This window comes from Cornus florida, unplaced genomic scaffold (assembly GCF_030987335.1).
Source record: "Cornus florida cultivar Cherokee Brave unplaced genomic scaffold, ASM3098733v1 CherokeeBrave_3.0.0_Hap2_Chr10, whole genome shotgun sequence".
In the NCBI taxonomy this organism is placed as follows: Eukaryota; Viridiplantae; Streptophyta; class Magnoliopsida; order Cornales; family Cornaceae; genus Cornus; species Cornus florida.
In genome coordinates this window covers 103853024-103870099 of record NW_026775580.1, presented here as the reverse complement: position 1 = coordinate 103870099, position 17076 = coordinate 103853024, and the positions used below count along the sequence as shown (strand labels likewise).

At 33.2% G+C, this 17076-nt stretch overlaps 1 protein-coding gene and 1 pseudogene across 3 annotated transcripts in view; one reads left to right on the top strand and one right to left on the bottom strand.

The window, feature by feature from the left end:
• Positions 1-1328: 1328 nt before the first annotated feature.
• The window catches only part of LOC132276594 (subtilisin-like protease SBT4.14), a 54321-nt gene continuing 38573 nt past the window's right edge, over positions 1329-17076 (bottom strand). The window contains exons 1-12 of one of the 3 annotated variants that reach the window (XM_059778086.1): positions 7349-7458; positions 5019-5135; positions 4818-4909; positions 4637-4734; positions 4407-4550; positions 4211-4316; positions 3590-4103; positions 3385-3482; positions 3017-3250; positions 2785-2893; positions 2463-2676; positions 1329-2171 (exon numbers count right to left, since the gene is read on the bottom strand). In XM_059778086.1, coding sequence (XP_059634069.1) covers positions 1636-2171; positions 2463-2676; positions 2785-2893; positions 3017-3250; positions 3385-3482; positions 3590-4103; positions 4211-4316; positions 4407-4550; positions 4637-4734; positions 4818-4909; positions 5019-5117 — 2244 coding nt within the window. In that variant the 5' untranslated portion in view covers positions 5118-5135; positions 7349-7458 and the 3' untranslated portion in view covers positions 1329-1635. Of the gene's footprint in view, positions 2172-2462; positions 2677-2784; positions 2894-3016; positions 3251-3384; positions 3483-3589; positions 4104-4210; positions 4317-4406; positions 4551-4636; positions 4735-4817; positions 4910-5018; positions 5136-6553; positions 7459-17076 lie in introns of those variants that run through there. The other 2 variants (XM_059778084.1, XM_059778085.1) reach the window with 2 other exon arrangements.
• On the top strand, positions 7956-8029 carry LOC132280256 (U2 spliceosomal RNA; annotated as a pseudogene).

Below are 17076 nucleotides of genomic sequence, written 5' to 3'. Positions count from 1 at the left end.
ATATGTAATTTTCCAACTTTAAATTAATGATTAATGCAAAGAACGGAATAGAAATTACCATGATATCCTCCATCATTCAAGAATCAAGAGTAGTTCATGTTAAGGACGATTGCTTCATTATATATGACATTTAAATTCAAAAGAAAGTTAATAAACTGACAGCACAACTTAATTATGAACAATATAATGTGTCATATATGGTTCAATCACTGTATATTATTTGGTTTTCCTATGAATTATTGAACCCAATAATGCATATTGTGGTAGTCTGTGGTGGAGTGATGTATGAATGAGTGAGTGGATGAAAAGTACGGAAAGCAGGGGTCCACAGGTGAGCTTTATTTTTCTTTATGTTTTAACTTTAGTGTCTTTCACCTTTTGTTTTAATTTTGGTATAATTATAATCATGTAGGAGGAAGGGTCGACAGGTGAGCTTTATTTTTTTTTATGTTTTAACTTTAGTGTCTTTCACCTTTTGTTTTAATTTTGGTAAGATCTCAAGCAATACTTACATGTCCTACCCATCAAAATGATAGAGCTTGATTCAGAATTTTAAAAAATTGTTACATTGTTTCGGATTTTTTAGTCCCAACATATGTAAATAAAATGATAAATAAAACTAACATAAATTTGATGCAATTTCAACTAATGATACATGGTTTCGGATATTTTAATCCCGATCAATCACTAATTAATATGTAAACAAATTAACAAATAAAGCTAATACAAATCTAATGCATTTTCAACTAATGATCGAGTCGAAACCAAGTCGATGTATAATTTCTTTTGAATTTCAAATATTCTATAAAGTGTAAATAATGATAAATAATAATATAAAACACCAACTTATTAGATTTTTGAATCAAAAAAGATATTTGTGGCTAATGTAGAAAAAAAAATAATAATAATAAAATAAAATCCTAAATTAAACTTATTAGATTTTTCTATAAAAGTTATTTTTATAATAATTAAATTTTTTTTTTTTTTTTGATGAAAAGACAAGAAATTTCGTTGATAAATTGGGAAGAGAACAAGAACATTAGCAGTTTATAGATGAATCTAAAGCAATACAACTTCAAATGCGCAAGGAAATCTCCAAAGTATAAAGCTTTTTTAGTTTACTTTTTAAAGCCTACCAAGCTAAATAATGAACAATACTATTAGTTTCACGGGATACGAAGACAATCGAAAAATCTTGATTCCCATCTAAAAATCCCTCAATATTGACAATGATAAATCGTAACAATACTCTCGTTCTCATTATGTTATGTAAATGATCTTCATATATCAACGTTCAATTAGATGAATTGGCAATGAATATTCATGCGTCACAAAAAAATAAAAAAATATATAAATATAAAAAAAAATTCCAATTCCTAGCATTTCTCTTGATGCAAGTAAAGATTAATGCAACTCAAACAAAGCTTACATCTCAGCTTTACCATACCTTCAACTTCATGAACAACATTCATATGAATGATCGAGTTGCAATACACATACAAAATGACACACGCACATAGTACACCTAAATCATGTACGTATATCGGATTATCTTCCATTTTTATTTTTGATCATGCATTTCATCCTTTGTGCATTTTCATTACACGACATCCATTGCAGGGTAGGTCGATCTTCTCATTGATAAATAACAATTGGACTCCTGACAACATGTCTAGCGCTTCTCCATGAGAGCGACGCTGAAATTATTTTTACACCCTTAGACATGGGTTTCGCTTTCACCACGACCTTGAAGTTCTGCTCCTGGATGGCAGTAGAGAAGGAGAGACTCATAGGCTTGACAGTGATCTCCACTCCTTTGGGTGCTGTAATGGTGGCATTGTAAATGGATGGAGAAGGACCAACATTAGTTACCGTCCTTTGGAAAACAACTGTGGTTGGGCGTTGAGTGTTTTTCAAATGAAGTTGCATAGTAGGATAGTTAAGAGCATCATGACTTGTTGGAGGAGGATAATCCGAGCAATTCACATTATAACTGAATAATAAGGCAAGAATGGATCCACTGTAGCCCTCTCGGCAAAGAAATGGAATGTAATCCTCTATGGAATCAATGTTGTAGACTAGGCCGGGATTCACTGCTTTGGTTGGGTTCATTTGGCCAGCACCGTAGCCAAATTCAGCATCACTATCCACTCTTGGGCTCAAAGGTGTTGCTTTGACAAATATTTCAAGAAAGTTTAATTAAGAGGATGCATGAAAATTATATAAAAAGGGCTAAGCTAAGTACACAAGCCTCTCAGCAAACTATAAACAAATTTATGAGGATTATACAAAGGAATTATATTATAGTGAAAACTTTATTGTAAGTAATTCTTATTTAAATTGCTTGGAAACTTCTGAATTTACATTGTGATATAAGTAATTCAAGTCCTAAAAAAAATTGGTGATAATCAACTTAGTTAAAAATCAAAAGAAGAAATGAGAAGATATGAGGTTGGTCTTACCAGTTGTCATTATAGCAGATTTTATTACGGCTGAGGGCCAATCCGGGTGAAATGACTTTACATAGGCAGCTACACCACTAACGTGTGGACATGCCATAGAAGTTCCACTTATGAATGAGAATTTCGAATGTTGGGTATCACCTTTACGCTTGGTAAGTGTCGCCAGAGGGGTGTATGCTGCCAAAATACCATCACCCGGAGCTGCAATATCAGGCTGTTCCATTATACATCAAATGAGCAAGTTTAGTTGAGTACTAGGCCCTATTATACATGGAAGAAGGTGCAAAACCCTTATAATTAACACTAACACACACACATAAACCTTGAGAATGTATTCTGATGCTGGACTTGGACCTCGAGAAGAGAAAACAGACATAAATGGAGCTGGAATTTTAACTTCTTGTGACTTGTATATCACTGCAGATGGTGATCTGAATGGGATAAAAGCACCCAATCATTTCTTCTTCTATTAAATAATCAAACATTTTATATCATTCATAAATCTTGTAATATAATATATATAGCAGTGGCCTCGTAATAGAATATAGATATACCTTACAGAGTGTAAATAGTAGTCACGAATGGGTTCAGCTTCGGTGGAATTCACTGTGGTTGCTGGTGCCATGTAAATTGGGTCAGTGATAAGACTAATGTTATAATCAGTATTGATGATAGTGCCGATCCCTCCAATGCTTTTGATATAAGAATCAGGTAGTCCCGACACTAATTTGCACAAGACAAGTTTTCCTTTCACCTTGACAGGGTCTATTGAGTTTTCAATACAATAACTGTATAGAAACCACACTATAAAATAAGTTGTAAATAAGTAATTAGCTAGCCTTCGATCTTTAAGCAGATACTATATATGATTTTCTTGAATGCTTAATTAATGGATTCATATACACACAAGTAGTATATACACCTTGCATTTAACTTGCTCGAAGATGTTTTGGCTGCATCAGCCCCCATAACAAGTGGGTACATTTTTCGCTTAGGATTGAATGCGTTTACTCCCCTTCCCTGCAGATGTTTTAATTAATTCGCAACAAGTAAGTTGGGTTGAGCAGATGGAGCAGCTAACTAGCTAGCTATTCGAGCTTAGATCAATCAGTCAATCAGTGACTTACTGAAGTGGTTTTTCCATTGCCTAACACAACTTTGCTCCTGAATTGGCGATCAATACCAGTAGATGCCACAGTTAAAATCCAGGGTGCATGGTTGGCGACCGTACCGGCAGTTGGTCCATCATTTCCAGCAGCAGCAACTGTGATGACCCCAGCTCTCATGGCAAAAAATGAAGCCACTCCTACAACGTCCAAGAAATCTTGCGATTGACCACCAAGAGACATGGACAGTATATCAACACCATCACTGATAGCGGCTTCAACGCCAGCAAGAATGTCCATATCTGCACAAAGAATATTGGCGCCCCAGCACACCTTGTACATAGCCAATCTCGCCGAGGGCATTGCTCCGCGTGCAGTCCCTCTACCAAGTCCATATACGCTTGCATTTGCTACAAGACGTCCCACAGCTGTTGATGATACATGAGTCCCGTGGCCACTCACATCTACTGGCGAGAATATTTCCCCAGGGAAGAGTTCTTGGTCTGCCTTGAAGTATTTGGCTCCTATAAGCTTGCTGTAACATAACACCAACATTAAAAATTAATAAGATGATTAGTGGTACGTGCTTTAAAGTTAATGAAATACTCCATATATAATTAAGGATTTGAATATCTATTATACTTGTTGCATCCTAAAAAATGAACAAAGGGGCCACAACTTCCTTTCCATCTCACTGGTGGAGGACCCAATCCATCGTCCTTAAAGCTTTCTGAATTTGGAGTGATACCTGACCAGGGCACATACACACATTATTAGTTTTCAAAAAAAATCATTAAATTGAATACACAAACACACATACACACACAACATTTCTAACCTGAATCTAGTACACCAATAATAATGTCCCTCTCCATTTTCAAATTTCTTCTTACTGTTTGAGGAAAACCAAGGAAGTCCCACGATCGAGTTGTATGTAGCTTTCGATATTGATTTTTGAAAACAGCATGCACCTCATCCATGCCTAGACATTCATTTTTAGACATATATAATTATAAAATAATAATTAAACATTAGAAAGAAGAATAATTAACAAGTTGTTACACATACTGGATAACTTTTTGGCTTCATCTCCCGATAGTTTTGCAGCAAATGCATTGAAGATTTTCGTGTAGCTATATACATGGGACTCCTTAGCATCAGCATGACTGTTTAAAAATGATCAACACATTATTTTTGCACCTATACATACAATCAACAATCAAGAGAACGTTTCAATCAATTAATCAACCTTCCCTTCAAGGCTGAGAGGACATCAATGTGTGACTGAAACAAAGATTCCTCCTCAAGTGGACGATCATTCAAGAAAACAATGTAAAATTCCTGCAAGTTAAATATGTGATTATATACGTATATATAATATTTGCAATGATAATGAGATCGAATGCTAAAACTATAAATTAAGGAAGAGAAGCTTAGTAGTGACATGCACCTTTTTTAGATCTCCATTTACAGCTACAAGACCTATCAAGGTAAGGAAGAGAAGACAAAAACAGATTGGAAAGTAATGCATATATTCATTTCTCAACATCCTTGCAGACAATCCACTCTGTTAATAAAAAGAAACCCAAGGCATTGTTAACCAAATAAATGTTAAAGGATATAAATATTAAAGTTATACTCTCTTTAATAATTTAACAGTTTAAACTTTTGATGTAGATGGTTGTTAACATAAATGGTTGTTAAAATGATGTTTGTTTGTTTTTTTTTTTTTTTTTTTTTTTTTTTTTTTTTTTTTTTTAAATACGTTTAAAAATTAGGCATAAAAAAAGTAAATTGTACAAATATATATATATATATATATATATATATATGTATATATATATATATGTATATGGGTATAATACAAATGCTAATAAAAAATATATCGTAAAACATACAGTAGCAGTTATATAATGTTTTTTTTATATATGATAATTAGGTTTTTTTTTTTTTTTCAATAGTAAATGAAACTAAGAGAGTGATGAAGTTGCAAAAGAATTATATAAAAATTATAGAGCTGTGTATTTATTTGTTTAGATATATATTTTTAACTAACCAAAAGATACATCTTGTATTATTTATTTCATTTATTAATATATAGTTTTAAAAAACTATGTATAATAATTGAATTAATCATCGTAACATTCAACAAGCAACTTACATTCGTAGTTATATATGCTTCGAAATAAAATTTACGTTTTCGTAGTATTGTATGATATCAGTTACGATTTACGAGATATATAGTATAAAATTAATAACATTTCTATTGATTAATGGAAAAATAAATTGTAAAATTATTAACAAATACGAAGAAGAGGCAGCACTCAAACACGGGCACATGGAGTTGAACATGGCCCCAAGGACAAAACTGCATTAAAATCCTTTTGCCTTTTAACATTTTACAGTAGACCTCCATTTTAAAAAAAAAAGTAGTTGCCAACAAAGCAATAGTAACTTTTTGACCTTTTGCGGAAGATATAAATTGCTTGAATTTAGCCAACATATATATATATTCTTCATATATATATAGTAATATTTGAACTTGAAATTTTTTGTTTTATGTATCACAGATTCACCATACTTTTATGGGTTAAGTGCAAAAAAAATTCATTGCTATATACAGTTTGTGCAAAGAGCCCATTGTTGTTGAAAATACTCCCTTATATTTTTCAAATTGGCAAATGAGGACAATTACTCAAATTGAAGATTGAAATACCTAAATTACCCTTAAATCAAAATAGAAATCAAAATATAAAACAAAAAAAAAAAAAAAACAAAAACAAAACAAAATTTTCAGTTTTTATTTTTTTAATATTTTTCTCTCTCTCTCTACCCCTGTTCCTGTCTTTATTCTCTCTCTCTCTCTCGCGATCTCTCTTCTATCTCTCATCAGTGGGTAACACTCAGCTTTAAAAAAAATATAATAATAATAATAATAATAATAATAATTTAGCGCATATATATACAAATTCCTTTTTATCATACTCAAATCTAAACTCCTGCAAACCCAAGATATCCAGTTGCCAATGATTTTCTTTTACACTATATCACATCAGAGCCTTTTGGGACGCGGAATCAATCGTTGAGTTGGTCCCAATCCACACAGAATTTCTGCAAATAAGTGAAAAATCACAATTTCATTGATGCTGCATCTTATCTCCTAATTTAATTGTAATATAGAATTAATGGGTTCTCAAACTTCTCATATATATGGATTTTTTTTTTTTTTTTATAAAAAAAATACGTATTTTTTTGGGTGGTGTTTGGTGGCCGGATTCAATGGTTGAAAATCGGTGGGGACAAGCAGTAGTGAACCGGTGGTGTTTGGTGGCTTGATTTTTGTGTAGTTGGTGGCCACCGGTTTATCTAGGTAATTAACTGTTATTGTGGTTGAATTGTTGTGTCAAATATATAATAGTTTAATCGTATAATTATTGTTCTAGAAATACTATTAGACGTCATCTTTTCAAAATCAGAAAGAAGAAATTGAGCATTCCTTATTTGAATAAGTAATTGGAGTATGCCGGCCGAGAGCTCCATGGATGATGACGTAGGCGCTTAAACTGTCTTTCAAATAGCACAAGATGAAGATGGTTAAGACATAATATATGTGCATGTGGGTTGATTCTCATGGTTTATCATCACAATAACAATATAAAGAGAGTATTATATAATGCAAAGAGATCAAATTAAGGCTATCGGGAAGCTAATAGAAATTGACCAGTGTTTATCACTTTGAGGGAGCCTCTACAAATCCAGAAGGGGAACATAGAGATATACCTGTCTTTGCAGCGGCCCGAGAAAAATGTTGAATCTGAATGAGTTAGTTGAAGGGAAACTCGTCTTTATATAGACACCAAGAGTTTTGTGTCCTAATGATTTTTTTTTTTTTTTTTATCAAAATAGATGATAAGAATTCGAATATTCAAAAGGGTAAATGAGTATATGAGTAATGTGTGTAAATTTTTTTCTAATTAAAAAAAAAAAAAAAAAATCTATATAATACACCGTATGTATAGGATTTACATCATTAATAGTGCACAAAATGTACTCAAACCTGATAAGAGACAGAAGAGGATTGGGTCCCTTAAATATATATATACACACACCCACAAAGAGACAAGAGGATCGGTCCCGTAAATATATATATCTATATCTATATTTATATTATTATTTAATGTGCAAAGTGTATCAGTGTTTCAGTATTTCTGTATTAATTGATATAAATTTTATAAAATTCTAAATTATTTAATAAAATTAATATTAATTCAAATTAACAAAATATAAAGAGAGTTTAATTCAAATTACAAAGTCCCACATTAGTTTGAAGTAAAAAAGATTACATGAAAATTTCATATAAAACTATAGAACTAAAGAAATAACAATTATACTTTCTCGGCCTTTTGGCTAAGATCAAGTGTAGTACTAAATTTTTTTGGGTTGGCTTTTTAGCTAACCTTTCTTGGTCTTTTAGCTAAGATCAAGTGTAATATTACTTTCTCGGCCTTTATACAAAGAGTTTCAGTATTTATTAATTAATTACTATAAATTCTATAAAACTCAAAATTATCTAATAAAATTAAAATTAATTCAAAATAACAAAATATAAAAAGAGTTTAATTCAAATTACAAAGTCCCACATTGGTTTTAAGTAAAAAGGATTACATGGAAACCTCTTATAAAACTATAGAATTAAAGAAATAATAATTATACCTTCTCGGCCTTTTGACTAAGATAAAGTGTAGTTCTAAATTTTTTTGGGTCGGCCTTTTAGCTAACCTTTCTCGGTTTTTGGCTAAGATCTAGTATAATACTACTTTCTCGGCCTTTGTACAAAGAGTTTCAGTATTTATTTATTAATTGATATAAATTATATAAAACTCAAAATTATCTAATAAAATTCAAATTAACAAAATATAAAAGAGTTTAATTCACAATAAAGAACTCTCATTAATAATTATATCCCACGATATAAATTCTATAAAACTCAAAATTACCTAATAAAATTAAAATTAATTCAAATTAACAAAATATAAAAAGAATTTAATTCAAATTACAAAGTCCTACATTGGTTTTAAGTAAAAAGAATTACATAAAAGTCTCTTATAAAACTATAGAGTTAAAGAAATAATAATCACACATTCTTGGCCTTTTGGCTAAGATCAAGTGTAGTATTAAATTTTGCAATATACTACTACTCACACAAAATATAATAAATTCAAATTATATTATACTACTCATACAAAATATGCGGGAATGAGGAATTGACTAGTGTTAGATCACTTTGAGGGAGAGAGGGGGAGAGATTTACTGATCTTTAGAGTGGGCCAAGTAAATTGATGAATATGCGGAATGAGGAATGAGTAAGTTGAGAGATAAACTTATATAGACAGATCAGGATTCACTCTTCTAAAAATGTACACAAAACAATTTTTAATTGAAAATTGAATTTTATATTTAATAGTGTTGCAGCATAATTAACACAATGAAATTTATTCAGGGACAGATTTAGTAATTCATATGGGGGGATTTATATAAAGAGGTCTTTTCATAATTTTAGTGAGGGTAATTTCAAAATTATTTTAAAATTTTTATCAGTATAAATATAAAGAAGTATAAATTTAGGAGTATAAAATATAATAATAAAAAATTTCAGTGGGGACATACTGAGTCCTTCAAAGATTTGTGCTTGAATATATTACATTGATGTTGCATCTTGAATATAGATTTGTTGCAGGAGTGTTGCATCATTATAATACTGCATTGCATTATAATATAGTGTGTTGCAATATTATTTTAATAGTACACGAGATGACAGGAACACGAGAGAAATATTGCCTTAAATCTATATGAATAAAATTGATATAAAGAGTTCCTGTTTTATATGAACAATCCAAAAAAATATGCACAAGATGCATTATTATATTTATGGAATGTTATTGCAACATCATGAATGATGTCATCAACTGACATCACAATAGTGTTTTAATTATTGCGGTGGAGAATTCGTAAATTTTTAGTGTCCAAAATCATCATGAATTCTGGAACGCTAAACATGATATGGATTAAGGAAGAGAAGTTTAAGTAGTGATATGCACCTTTTTCAGATCTCCATTAACAGTTGCAAGACCTGTCATGGTAAGAGAAAGAAGACAAGAAAAGTAATGGATATATCCATCTTTCGACATGCAGCTTGCTGCTAGTCTGCCCTTTTAACAGCAAGAAACCCAAGCTAACATCAACACAAAAATGGATAGGCAAAAGAAATGATAATTTAATTTCTAAGCCCAGAATTATATATATATATAGGTGGCCCGGACTCTCTGTTTACAACATCTTGTGATGGTCCAATCAAAATTGAGAATGTATAAATAAATATTACTTCCAAACTAGTAGACTATGAGCATCTTTATATATATTTTTAATACATTCCCGATAACAATCAACTAATATCATGTCTGGACCTTACATAATTTTTACAAACCTACTTAATATAGAGTTGATTGGTTAATGGAATGAGAAAAAAAAGAGGAGAAAAGAAATATACTGTGACTGTGTAAGAATGTTATATAAAATACACAATAATTTTACACAAAAGATTATTTTATAATCTAATGAATTAACTTACATATTGATTGATGGACCTGTTGACCAAAATGTACATTATTTTTCTAGCAGACTAGCACTAATGTTGATTGATGGACCTGTCTAATGAGTGTGGGTCAAAATTTATATTATTTTTCTAAGACTAATTTTCATGTATATCAAATTTATATTTAATCCTATAAGTTATATAGACAGTTCAAGATTTTCTCTTCTAGAATGGTAGGACTTGTATCGTCCAGTGAATTTAAATTGACACACAATAATTTTAAATTAAAAATGCAATAATTAGCTAACGGTGTTGAATTTTATATTTAATAGTGTTGTAGCGTTATAATACAAAGAAAACATGTTGTATTGATGTTGCATTTTGGATATAGATTTATTGCATGAGTGTTATATCATTATAACATTGATTTGTATTATAATTTAGTATGTTGCAATATAATTTTAGTAGTACACAAGATGACAGTGAATGAGATCGATCAAATACAGTATGTTGCAATATAATTTTAATAGTACACAACATGACACTGAATGAGATTAATCAAAGAACAGGAGAGGATCATCATTGCCTTAATCATATATGAATGAAATTGACATAAATTTTATATGGACAATCTACAAAAAGTATGCATTAAATGTATATATTATTATAATTGTGGAATGTCACATGAATGACGTGACATCACAATAATGTTTTAATAATAAAAAATTTGTAAATTTTAAGTCTCCAAAATTATCATGAAACTAAACATGCATACACTATTGATGGTGTGGTGCGAGCACTAGATCATTTTGTTATCTCTGGTTTTCTGATGAATTATTGACCTCAATAACACAATGGTGGTACTAGGTGAGGGTGTGAATGAGTGGATGAAAAATATGGAAGGAAACAAGGGCTTTGGTTGTGTCCCAAGACTTGTCCCTTCATACATGGGGATGATAATGTAAGAGGGGTCTAAAGCCACACACCAATACTACTTTATCGTCATTTTAGATTATTAATATATTCATTCTTATCTATTTTGTTCCATCTTCCATGCCCTTCGAAAGTGGCCAAAACATTAAATCTATGTGGCGATGGTTGAAGATACGAGATATTATTATTATAAGTCACAACATTACAAAAAATGAACCAACAAGGCCGTAGGAGCATACAAATTGTCCGATACAATTATTTTGATTAATGCGGCCATTATGAATCACCATCACAGATAAAAAATAAAAAATAAAAAATAAAAAATAAAATTGACTCTCCAAATTGTCTAAAGCCACACACCAATACTACTTTATCATCATTTTAGTTCATTACATATTCATTCGCATAAACGATATATGACAAAAGAGAACATTGGTCTCCATTTAGAAGCCATATATGATAAATATCGCAAATGGTGGTACTAGGTGAGTGTGATTAGTGGATGAAAAATATGGAAGGAAACAAGGGGCTTTGGTTGTGTCCCAAGACATGTCCCTTCATACATGGGGATGATAATGTAAGAGGGTCTACAGGTGAGTTTTAATTTTTGAAATGTGTGTATATATGCCTTTAATCATCAAGAGAAGTGATATTGGGGGTGAAAAAATACTTTTTTGCACTACAATATGGGTACATCAAGATTCATTGACAACATAGGATCGTAATCTTCTCATGATACTACCAACTGTCTATGCCATTAATGTGATGATTAAAAATATTTAATAATTATGTAGTGCAACCCGAACCCAGTTAGTTGGAGGAATGGAACTAGTTTGTGACTCTCGCATGATCGACGTAATAAAGTAAAAGAAAAACTCTTGCAATTAGTTGATCTTATTTAGAATTTGACTCTCACATAGACCTACTACTCCTCAAGTATCATGGCTTAAGTTTATTTAAATTTTTTTATGGTCCAATTTTTGGGACAATGCATGAGAAGGACAGCAAGGTATTGAATTAACATGTTACATTATGATGCATTACAGATTTGATAGTGCAATTGAATGGGAAGGGAGACTTAGGATATGGATCTTATATCGATGACATGTATTATTATAATTATAAAATATCATTATGACGTCAACACAACAGTACTTTTTTATGGCACAAGATATTTTGTAATTTTAGGCCATAAAAAATCATGAAACCATTGCTAATGGTGCCATATATGATTTAACCACGGTATATTCTTTTGTTTGCCTATGAATTACTGACCTCAATAATGCAAATTCTGGCACGAGGTGAGGAAGATGAAAAATATGGAAGCAAACTAAGGGCTTTGAGTCAATGAGATTTTGCGTTGTGTCCCATGACTTGTCCCTACGTGTTACATGCCAATATGCCATCCAGAAGTAGTATCGTACTATGATTGTTTAATTGGGACCACATAATAATCTAGGAATCGTCTACAGGCGAGTTTCACTATCTTCTCAAACAAATTTATTGGACTTACCTGATTCATCAATCATCATATCATGTGGATCGAAAGAATTTATATCATATTAGAGTTTTATTTGATTTTATGGGGTTTGACCATTTGATTTAATATAATTTAGTTGTAAAATTGAACTGCTAGAGTGGGAAATTTTTTGCGGGGAATTTCTTTGAATAATTTTTATGGGCAAGATGGAACTGAAGTTTTAGAATTGAAAATGGTAAAATTAGAAAAAAATCACAAAATTGAACTAAATTTTTTCAATTTTACTAATTTCAATTCTAAAACTTCAATTACACACCGTTGAACGTAACTTTATGATACTAATTTCAATTCTAAAGCTTCATGCACTTTATCACTTTTTTTTTTTTGTAAATAACTACATTGATATTCTCACTGGGAAAAAATAATAATAATAAATAAAATAATAATAATAAATTGGAACCTTTGTTGCTATTTGGACCATATGTTAATCCTAGAAGTAGTGTTTATGTGGCCTTATAACCAATGCAGTGGTGACTTACCCAAGAAATAAAAATTAAAATTAAAAAAAAATTTATTGTAGTAATGGTCTGTAGTTACATGAGCTTTAATTTAAATACTAGTGTGAATCATGTATGATTCGTCAATAAGCGACTTTTTTTTAAGGGTCTCATACTGACCGATTCGATCAATTCACACTAATTTTATCTGAATTTGTCATACCGTGATTGCAATCGATACTGCTACTGCGAACTATAGTATGAATATATATAGTCTTATAAATATTATCCAATAATTTTGTTGAAGATGGATTCTGCGCAACCCGGATCTGATTTGACTTCCTGAATAAAGAGAAGAAAAAGTGATCCTACAAACACCGGTGTGTTACCGGTGGAGTAGGCTCCGACGAACAAGTCAGTGTGAATGATAATCTTTCTGGAGAAATCGAGATATTGAGTTAGGGTTTTTTGCCTACCTCCAAACGTCGATTAGCCCTCCCTATTTATAAGACTTGGGTCAGGATGTTACGTAGCGTCCACGTCGTCCTTAATCCTTATCATAATCTGTTGGCCTAATCCTTATCGTATTCTGCAATTCACCCTTATCTTAGTCGTAGTCCTTATCTTAGTCTGTAGAGCCTATCTCAATCTTATGAGATAGCGCGTTACTTTAACGATCTTCCCCTATCCACGGGTAATTAAATTATAATCATCAGTGGCCCCCCGTTTCGGAGGATTGCTTGTCAAACCACCAGAACGTTAATTCCCAAATATGACATAATAACAAATAGCTGGAATTGTAGAACCGTTCACCCTGTATTTCTACAATAAGTTGGTTTGATTATGAAATAGTAGAGCCTTATCCATTAACTTGACTTAGATTGCCACTTTGCGGATAAGTTTTTTTTTGTAGGACCGTAGTTGCCTTTGAAATATTTGTCGTAGTGCCTCATTGGCAGGACCGTAGTGCCACATTGACAGTTTGTATATATGGCAGGCTGCCATGCTGGCAGCCTACCTTTTGGCACATAGGTAACTCATGCAGGGCTGCCAGTGTGGTTGTCCTATTCGAACTCCGAATCCTATTCTACCTTGTAAAAGTAAAATAGCCCGCAAAATAGCCCGCTGAGAGCTGCTTGTCCCTCACGAAACAGATTTCTATTAGAATTCCACCAGAAATACTTTCCTTATCTGTTTACGTTCTTCTGCTATAAACCGAAATGGTTCGAGTAAAATTCATTCAAATTATTTCCATCATCCAGAAAGCCAGGTAGTGCCAGTCGTAGTGATGTGGTAAGTTCCATGCCCTCGTTTTCTTCCTGCTTATATTTAATTCATTGTTGCTTTTTCCTCCAACTCAGTATACCAAGACCAAAGTTAGAAAATTTTATAGGTCACTGTGAAGCTAGGCTCTTGCATACAGTAGCGAGTGTTACTGCCAGCATGTTTTACCCAGAATCTAACACTATGTCAAACGAGGAACACCGCCAGTCTGATTCGGCTCCGTCAGAGACACATCTGGTACAGGATATAGCAGGCTCCCTTACCTCACAGGATCTGGATCAGATCAGGCAAACTTATTCAATTCCAGACAGTGTTGCTCTTAGACTTCCTTCACTTGATGATAGAGCGTCCTCCTTTTACCCAACTGGGATTTGTTTCTATGAGTCTGCTTTCATTGCCGGTTTGCGTTTTCCAATCCCTCTTTTTATTAGGGAACTGTTGCGTCACCTTAATCTTGCTCTGACTCAACTCTCCCCGAATGCCTGGAAAACAATGATGGGTTGTTTAGTTCTGTGGCGAGCTTGTTGTAATACCTCGCTCACTATCCAAGAGTTTCTTCATTGCTACATTCCCAAAAGGGGTGACTGGCTGTACTTCTCCCCACGGGACAGAATTCTTATCTCTGGAATTCCCCTTAAGCACAAACCATGGAAAAATAGTTTCTTTTTCGTTTCTGGTGATGGCTGGGAGTTCTTTCCTGAAGAAAGTGTTTTCCTACAAATAGGGACTTCCATTCCTCGTGCGTGGTGTAATCAGAATTCCACCGGTGAGTTGTCCATAATGATACCCTCCTATGTTTTAAAACTCAAAGTAAATTTTGTTTGAGTTATTAACAGAGTTGTTGTTCTTTCAGGCGTTAAAGAGATTGCCGTTTCATCTGATGATCTCCAGCAAATAAAGGAAGCCTTTAACTACCCAGTGAGGGACTGGTCTTCACTCGTGACACCTCAGACTTTGTTTACCCATGGGATTGGTCCTCAGCCAGTTGGCAAGTCCTCTGTAACTATATCCCGAAAACTTAATAAGAGGCTTCTAGCTCAGTTCAAAGAAGGCTCAAGTGACTTCCCACCTACTTTCCCCGCTAAGAGGAAAAAAAAGAAGCCTACTATTACAGCACAAAGGGTCTTACCTGTTTCAGTTGTTTCTCCACACGAATCCGACTCGCAATTCCCTCATCAGCTTGTGGATGGGACTATGCCACTCCTTACTGAAGCAGCGGTACTCCCCTCAGATCCCTACTCTTCAGCAGCATCTGTTCTAGGCAATGCTCAACTTGTTTTTAAGAAGATAAGCGAGTCTTTGTCGAAGGAGGATATGATGTATCTGAATTCACGCCCTCCAACTGAGATTGTAGACCGACTCATGCATAATCTCGCACGGGTTAACTCTCGCACCATCCTCTGTTTTTATTTAGCTTTTCTTTTCCTCTTCATTGTAACTTTTTATTCCCACGTGCGTACAGGTGAATACACACACGTATTACTTGTCGTGTCTAGCTGTAAAAGGAGGAGAGCGTTACACCAATATGTTGGCTTCTACTCGCTCCCAACACCAAGCTGATTTACAAGTGGAACGTGATAAACATGAGGTCGCTCTACAAGCAATGCGTGTTGAGTTAGAAACAGAACGAGCTTGTCATGCATCTTATGTGTAAAAACTCAACAAGGAGATGTCCCAGAAACTAATGGTGGAAAGAGCCAATGCAGTGGGTGAGTTTAAAGCCTCACCCACCTTCAAGGAGATTATGTCGAAGGCCTACTTTGACGGCTTCGAAGATTTTCGGAATCGTGCTGCTTTTGAATTTGCAGACCAAGACTTCTCTGTCATTCAAGTAGATGAAGCGAGTGATTCCGAATAGGATAGATGTGTAGCCATTCATTTATTTGCTCCCATGTTTCTCTTTGTGCTTGAAACTTCTCTTTCTTTACAATCAGTTTCCATTTATATTTGTAGGGTTGATAAGTAGAAAGGACAGTTATGTTTTGCCATTGCGACTGCCGCATTATGTTATTTTATTGACATCTTTGGTCGGCTCATCCCTTTGATAAGGAAAGTAGATTAAGACGAGTTTTACTCAGCTCGTCTATGTAATGAGGTAAGTAGATGTATACGAGCTTCACTCAGCTCCCCCTTTAACAAGGGAAGTAGATTACTATAAGCTTCACTCAGCTCACCCTTTAATAAGGGAAGTAGATTGTTATGAGGTTCACCTAACTCACCCTTTAACAAAGGAAGTAGATTGCTATGAGCTTCACCCAACTCACCCTTTAACAAGGGAAGTAGATTATTATGAGCTTCACCCAGCTCACCCTTTAACAAGGGAAGTAGATTATTATGAGCTTCACCCAGCTCACCCTTTAACAAGGGAAGTAGATTATTATGAGCTTCACCCAGCTCACCCTTTAACAAGGGAAGTAGATTGCTATGAGCTTCACCCAGCTCACCCTTTAACAAGGGAAGTAGATTATTATGAGCTTCACCCAGCTCACCCTTTAACAAGGGAAGTAGATTATTATGAGCTTCACCCAGCTCACCCATTTAACATGAATATCTTAACATATCAAAATGATAATGAATTATTTGAAACAACTGATCCAAGTAGGGAATACTTTATTAAAGCCAAAGTTGATAACAAGGCTATTGAAGACATTCATTCGTAGAAAATGAAGTAATTATTGCAACAAGAAGTATTAGCAAAAATAAATAATAAATTGAGACTAAA